Here is an 8,433-nt window from a genome sequence, read left to right as displayed (position 1 = left end):
TCTGCAAAATACATCATTTTTTGACAAAATCTGTGGTGTGCAGAGGCCATCACACCAGTGAGTTGGTGTGCAATCGGTTTGCTGGTCAGCGAAAATCTTTAAATACTACCTAATTTTAGAACTTGTAGCTTACTAGAATACTGGTAAAATATATTAGCCTGAATAATTTCTGGTCTAGGTCCACAAAATTATGATTGGAATTATGCATTATTATATGTTGTACTGGTGTAAAAGCTGTTTTGCACCAAAAAAATCCCAAGTGCATGTGAAATACCCTGCGGTCTGGCTTAAAGACTTATCAATTAATATTAACTTAAATATTTGTAAAAAAACTCTCCAAACAACTGCGATCGACAAAAATTCGTCATTTTGGTATCTCCATGGAGCATGGAAAATGTACCGGACTGCAGATTATGGCCGTTTTCAGCAAGATTTTTGGTGCGCCTAAGAACCAAAAGTGACAAGTGCGGTGTGCAAAATTGCTCAGACGCAATGGAAATGTGCAATTAGGTCTATACAGTAATGTTACCGGTAATGTACACAGTTTGACTTGTTCAATTTTAAATCAATTGAAAATTGAGTTCACAGAAGTTCTGCCCAAGTCATTAAGTGCAAAATAATGCCCTTAGTGCGGCACTGTAAGCTCATAAAAAGCAGTTATTGAGTGCGCTTATGACAAACTGCAGTCTGGATCGCGTACTGATATAGGCTATATGACTAGTCTATGCAACCACAATGGTAGCCCCTACAAAAAAAAAGAATGACTAAATGATGAATAAGCAAACTTCCGAACTTAACGACCAGCAAGCCATAAAATGCTACCAGGCTACGCTCGTATAACATTGTTCGGAAACCGAGTGCGGTCTCCACTCAGACTTATCATTGGGTAGTGAACAATACATTACATACAGCTTTACAGGAGGTACAACTTTAAAATTATATGAAGAAATAAGTATGTTAACGCAATAGGGTTTTCCCCTTTTCTAACGCCGTTTCTTTCTTTGTCTGAATTTGAAGTGCTCTTTTTTGTTTTATTTTTATTCGCAATAGACTACAGCAGGAGTACCCAATACATCGATTGTACAACACTCAAAACTTATTTAGATATTTTCTGATAACCAAACTTTCATATATTTTTTAAACAAGGAAGGCGTTCTGATGTTTTATAAAGCTTCTTTAGGTTAAAGTCAAATTGATTGAATATATTATGTGCGAAAAAAACTCTGTAAAAATGTAGATAAGGTTTGCAGTTGATGTAAGACTTTCTTTATTAATCGATATTTTTGATGCGACCTGGCAAAAGTAGCTTGCAACCTTAAAAATTTGGGCACCCCTTGACTACAGCTTAGTTAGCCTATAGGCATATCCTTTACTTTAGCATTGCCATTTGCCAAATTAATTTGTTTTTGTTAGCAGATATAGAAAAACAATTTTCAATAAGCTTGAACTGAATTGCTGAACTAAAAAACGATGAAGTTTTTGAATTATTTAGCTCTTATATTTGTTGGGATATCTATTGGAACAATTCTTGTAACATTCAGATTGGAAAATATAAAGCAAATACTTCATCACAATTATTATCGTCAAAACAAATCAAATTTTAAGCTGACAAAAACGGATATTTCATTTCTCCAAAACCAATCAGCAATAAAAGAAACTATTACTTTATGTCAAAAGGAACTTGTTCAACTCCAGTTGTATTTGTCCAATCAGAAACCTGAATCTGGAAACAAGGAGTTGCCTACAAAAGAAGCCGAAAACAGAATTAACTTTTTGTTGAATAAAATTAATGACCTAACCGATAAAGCAACACCACCAGAATTGAATAGAATAGCAACTAAATTAAAAAGACACGTTGCAAGTAAAATTTTTGACCTACAAAATCCAGAAGACTGCAGTAGGACTAAGTTGCTCATCTGTGAACAAAAGTTTTATTGTGGCTATGGCTGCATAATGCGGCATATCGTTGCTTGCGTAAATCTTGGAATTACGCTGAACAGGACAGTTGTTTTGTCAGCGAAAAAAGAAACCAAAATGCAAAACACTTTGTTACAATTTAACTCTGTGTTCAGGCCAATGACAACTTGTTTGAACGTGACGGAACGCTGCCGTGTAATGGAAAGCATTCATAAGGACACAATTTCAACACTTTTCACAAACGTTTCATGCATTAACTTTACGATGAACATGCGACCAAGAGCTAGTATAATTGCTTCATCATACAGTGTGCCTAACGATCTCATGCCCTTAATATATGGCTTCAACAGTGAACCTTTAGCTTGGTGGAATGGACAGATAGCAAGTTTTGTAATGAGACCGAAAGCATGGCTAAAAACCAAATTTGAAGAAAAAGAAAAAGTTTTGCTAAAAACCCAACCTATTGTAGGAGTTCATATACGGCGTACAGACAAGTTTATTACTCATCCGGTCGAAGCATATATGGATCACGTTGAACGTTGGTGGAATAGAGAAGAACAGAGAAATCAGCTACGAGGAAACGTTAAAAATTTCAAACGACAAATATATGTTGCTACAGATGCGTCATCTGTGATACCAAAACTTCGTAGCCGGTATTCTGAATATCAGATAGTGCACAACAAAGTGAGCACGACTTACGCATCTGGAAGCAAAAGGCGAAGCGATCCTGGGCTTGAAGGTTTGCTGACAGATATTCATATTCTGAGCAAATGTGACTTCGTTGTATGTGGATATTCATCAAACGTTTGTCGCTTAGTATATCATTTGATGCAATCTTTATATGCGGACCCAAGCGACCGTTTATATTCGATTGACGGCGGTTATAACCCACTTTGGACCACGCCTCTCACTCGTAATCGCTACATTACAATCATTACTCATCGCTCGAACACACGATTAAATGAACTTGACGTGAATCCAGGTGACATCCTAGAAATATACGACATGGCACAAGAAGATCCGCAAGTTAAATTGAATGGTTATTATTGGATGCAAAATCTTAAAACAAAAGCGGAAGGCCTTGTTCCCAGTTACAAAGTAAAACCATATCCACGAAAATCCCGCTTCTCTTTTTTGGATTAATACATGTCAATTAGTAAATATTCGCTGTATGAGAAGGTCTATTATTACAACCAAATGTTTGTGAAAATATAAATGGTTGATTGTTAACGCAACTTGATTATGACGACAAAATCAAAGTTGTAGCTAAACGCCCTTTGTGTAGCATGATATTGCAATATATTCGTTAAAAACTTGCTTTCATTTCATGTTTTACATGCTTCAATATTACAATAACGAATGTTTTTTATTTATTAGGCTTTAAGTGCCAAACATGCATAACGTTACCAAATTTAAGCTCGGTAATCGCGGTTGGAGTGGTAATGAGAAATCATCGCCGAATATAAAAGTGGTGCAATCATCATTCGGGGAGAGAGATTGTGATAGCATATCACTAATTAATTACGGTTATCATGTGCGTATATATATATATCCACATTCATAAGTTATTTTACATCCTTCTCAGTTTGTAAAAGTTCCAGTTTCTTTAGCGGCGGACCTATATGGAATACAGTTGATAGCTACGTTTGTCTGCAATGCTTCACTCTGTTTTCTATAGTCCTGCATGGAATTAAATTCGTAATGCGATGGAAATTTGATTAACAAATCAACAGACATGCCATTGCCTGTAGAAAGAAACATTTGTAGGGGAAAGTATTGACACCTCGGATAGCAAGAGACCCTGCTGCTCAGTATAGCTTACTGCTAGAAATAACTGGAAGGACAGCAACAGTGAGTGCCGCAGTTGGTACATTTTAACCAAGCGGTTGCGTTTACACGAAGTAAATGGTAATGACACTGATGGCGGGTGCCACAACTCTTGTTTCCTTTCAAGCTACTTTATGTTTTGTTTCACTGAGAAGAAAATATGATGGAAGTCTTACTCCGGTTTTCAGATATAGGAATAAAGATTCGTAGTAGAGTAAAATTTTGGCAAACTTAAATGGCCGATGGTGTGGCGTGATGGTGCGTTACATCATAAAGTTATGTTTAATCTATGTTTTTAACTTAACATGCTCAAACTATCAATTGTAGGCCTATGAAGAAAGTATATGGATTCATTAATAAGAATAAAGAACATAACAATGAATCTTTCTTTCGAGTTATAGTAGGAGTAACTATTCCTCTTTTATAGATAGGCGGATAAACCTACTTTGCCCACATACAGTAACCGAAATATTATTTATATAAATTTTGAATTTATTTAAATGTTAAATATTTATATAATATTATTATAAAAAAGTCACCACGGAAAAGGATGTGAAAAAATATTAGGCAGGCAGATATGTGTATTTCCACAAATATAAAATAAGTGCACGTGTAAATAAACCAACTATGCTGGCTACTATGCTCAGCGCGTATGCCTAGAATTTCACAAAAAGATCAAGTTTGTTATGCTTATAAACGTTATGATAATAAAATAAAACATATATATACGAGTGATAAATATAATCAAGTTATAAGTAGTCTATTGTTAATAGCTTTCACATTAAAATGATATTTATAGTCTATAAATGGATGATTACAAACTGCTGAGAACACAAACTTGGGTAACTTTGTTAACGACAACTATTTTGTGGATCCGTCAAGATGTAAGTTAGTCGTAATATTGCTGCTGTAGATGTGTTCTTGACATTTTTATTTCGGTAGAATTAGTTAACTTTAGCTTGTTCACGATTGGAATACAAAAAATATCCAAAGTTTTACAGATAATACAGTATCGCAGAGATTTTGATAAACATTTTAATTCCCACTACGTTTTTGTTTCTTCGTAGCCCTAAGGTTTCTTTGCTTTACAAGTCGTGTTAACTGTTACAATATTGAACATTATCTTAAAACGTCATCATCATGTGAGTATAGTTCCGTTTTATTTTACTGCAACAAAGTTACGACTAAGTTAGGCCTATATAACTTAACTCCTAAAATTGATGGCGAAAAATAAACCACATGTTTCTGTAACATACCTAAATACGCTTTTATACAAAGTAAATAATTTTCACGCGCAATACACGCCATGATTTTATTAGGTAACGCACCATACGCGCTACCACCGATTTTAAGGCTCCACAAACTTATGCGCCAGTGGCGCATGTGACAGGTGACGTCATATCAACATAGCGCACAAATTTGTTTGCTTCGAATAACGCTATACGCTAGGTCCATTTATGGCAATACTTCAGTATCGTATGATATACGTTTTGTTATCACCTCTAGTAGTTAAAATTTTATTTAAATAAATCCGGCAGCTTTTTATAATATTTCAATGATCTATAATTCTATATAGTGTACTATTTGGAAGTTGTAAGCAAACAAAATCCGTGTGCTGACCACACACTCTGCGACACCATCTGAAACAATCAAAATCATCACACATAACCTGATAAAATATTTAAAATAAGTTATTTAGAATATTCCATCAAAACAGAAACTTCAACTTGCACGTTAATTATTTATGGTGATGTTAATATTGCCAGAATTATAAAAGTTTAACCCATGTATTGTATATTTTCCGATTGATCTTTTTTTGGGTGGTCGAGTTCAGAGCCGGATTAAAACCGTGGTGGGCCTGGAACTAAAACGTATTAAGGAGCTATACGGAATTTTGTCTCAAACATTTAGCCTAATACAAAAAAATGCATACAGGATATTTACATGCAGTAGCCTATTACCCCAAACGTGTAATAAAAATGTTTTGTTAGAACTATTTAACCAACACATCTATAAAGCATATTTAATAGTATAGATTGTTTAATAAAGGAAATATAACTTATAGGTTATAATGGGTTTAGAAAATTGAATTTCGGCTTTATGCCAGGGGAATTACCCGTCATCGCAATTTTTTTGATTTTTCGTTAATTGGAATCAATAAATTACATTATTCGACGACCTAACCTCTTTTTATAAGCCAAGTTGTTTGTTTGTTACATTTTTGTATGTTGCTGATGAAACTGAATTTATAAAATATTAATATGCAAAAGTTAGAAGTAGGCCTAATATCTATCATTTGTGTTAACATAAGGTAAAAATAAGGTGCGATAAATGGATGCTAAAGTCGCAACAAAATCTTTTGGGCTGAATAAGTCGTTATGTAAGTAAGCTAATGAACGCACTGTCTCTTGTTAAAAAATATTCCTAGCCAGCAATTTGTAGTTAATTCAGAAACTATAGCCTTACCGTAACCAATAACTGTCTTTCACTGCCAAATAATAAATTTCAAACCAATTAATACTTATCAAAAATAGTTTTGCATTAAAATTTTTATTAATCAAACAATATTTAAATCAATAGCTGCCGATAAGTTGTCAAACGGAAAGTACTGTAAATTAGCGTTGCGTAAACTCCATGACGCGCAGCTTACTCTTAAGCCATTATGCGCCTTACGACGCACAAGCATCACTTTTTTTGACGTCAGAAACCACGCACCACTTGGTGCATAGTGTAGTCACTGTAGTGGTTACTGCGTCTCGAACTCAAAGATAAAAGAACTTTAAAAGCTTATACAGGTACTTTCATCGAAACTGCGTTACTTCTCACGTGATAGAATAAACGGGTGTGGTATACAAGTGCACAAACACAGGATGCCTTTGTATACTAGACTCATAAATATTATATAAACACAAAACTAGGTAAGATCCCAGCTTTTAAATTGTGACGTCATCTGGTTGTGCGCTTGTATACTAGACCCGAATAAACTTCTGTACAAGCTTAGTGTCCAAATGGTTTGCCTACAACCTAGGTTTAGCCAACAAAGTGAATACAGATGGGTAAACATAAAACATTCAAACAAATTTAAATGCCGGTACCGGTATCTTTATTGGGGTCAGGACAGCTTTTTTTGATTGTGTGAACATGCATGTATATGATGCATCATGCATGAAAACAGTTTTAAGAAAGAACTGCAAAATCAGCCATTTCACCTAGGCCTACGCCTAGTTTTCAACAGACCTGTCTGGCTTGGTGCAAACAATTTTCGCAAAATCTTAAATGTACATCACTAAGATATAATAAAGACATTTTCCCGTACTTTCATTTTCTGTACCGTACTGCTATTTTCTGACCGGAAAGCATAACAACTGCACCACGGAGGTATTTTAAGGCTGTTTTTGCTTTCTACATCCCATTTTCAACTGGCCAAAGCCATTAGGGGATTTCTTTCGAAATATACAGGTTTGCTTAAACAGCTTAGATCGTTTTGATAACTTTGATCACTTGTGGATGCATTGAAAGTGTAAAATTCAATCGAAGCCTTAGGTGAAACTTTGACCGCGTAAAGATAATTTGAAATTGCAAAATTTAATTAAAACTGTTCGTTTAATTAGGATACTTTGAACTCTATTCATAACACCACCAATTGAATTAAGTATGATCAAGGCATGTATATAACAGAAGGAATGGACTTGCGCAATTATCACTCTGCAAAAAGTGCAAACAAAAACATTATCAACTTAAAATTTATTTTAAACATGACTCAAACATTAAGTCTATGACCGTAAACTCAAAATTACTTCTTAAAGTTTGTGAGATGTATTGTCATAGCCGCACCTTAAGCTTCAATTGTATTTTACAGTTTCAACTCACCCACAAGTGTTTCAAAGGTCGCACTTAGGTCCTTCTATTTTATACGTGTTCAGCTATGTACGTTAGATTTTTTTAGTACGTATCTTTTTTTGCTGTTGTAAATAAAATTAATATTTTGTTGATAGGATTTTTACTTCGTTATTTTTATTAAAGCCTGCTGGTTTTATTCATATGCACAATATATAAATTAGCAAACTAGACTTTTCAATATGGTGTTTTAAAGTAAGACCAGAAAATGAAAATTATTTTGTTTCAAAACACAAAAATAACATTGCAGCATTAGTGATGTTAAACAAATTTAAAACATGTACCGTATATAGAAAGTTAAAGTTTTGAAGATTGTCATGATATAGCTCTAGAGTTAACAAAAATTTGTTGAACTATAAAAAACACATTGGGAGTTAAATGAAATCACTCTTTCCGTTATTTTTTCTCATGCTTACACCCTTAGACAAAATGGCCACCGAATTTCAAGAGGCCTATTTTCATTTGTAGAAGAAGGAGTAGTTTAACAAAAAGTTTGGTGCATGCAAATATTGATCAAGGCGAGTTGAAAGAAATCTTAATAGGATACTTTCCACTTTAGTTTTTAATTTTGTTTACTGTCTTTGCTTATCCTCTTGCTGGCTTGACTTTTGTTACGTTAACAAATGATATTCAAATATTGTTCACTAGCTTGGCTCAGGTGAATACATGTTAAAATAAGACAGGCTGGTGCAACCTTCCTTTCATATTTAATTATTATTTTATTAATACTATATATATCATAAATATAATTATATAAGTATTTATGTATAAATGTGTACTCTCATCGTACAG

General features: G+C 34.0%; 1 protein-coding gene across 1 annotated transcript; it reads left to right on the top strand.

Annotated features, from left to right (window-relative positions):
* Positions 1–1,430: 1,430 nt before the first annotated feature.
* LOC143446438 (alpha-(1,6)-fucosyltransferase-like) lies at positions 1,431–3,252 on the top strand. Its single transcript, XM_076946070.1, has one exon. The coding sequence runs from the start codon at positions 1,471–1,473 to the stop codon at positions 3,058–3,060; it is 1,590 nt and encodes a 529-aa protein (XP_076802185.1). The 5' UTR covers positions 1,431–1,470; the 3' UTR covers positions 3,061–3,252.
* The last annotated feature ends 5,181 nt before the right edge of the window (positions 3,253–8,433 follow it).

This window comes from Clavelina lepadiformis, chromosome 2 (assembly GCF_947623445.1).
Source record: "Clavelina lepadiformis chromosome 2, kaClaLepa1.1, whole genome shotgun sequence".
Classification (NCBI taxonomy): Eukaryota; Metazoa; Chordata; class Ascidiacea; order Aplousobranchia; family Clavelinidae; genus Clavelina; species Clavelina lepadiformis.
Note: the sequence above shows the minus strand (reverse complement) of the source record. Positions and strands in the feature narration are given on the sequence as shown.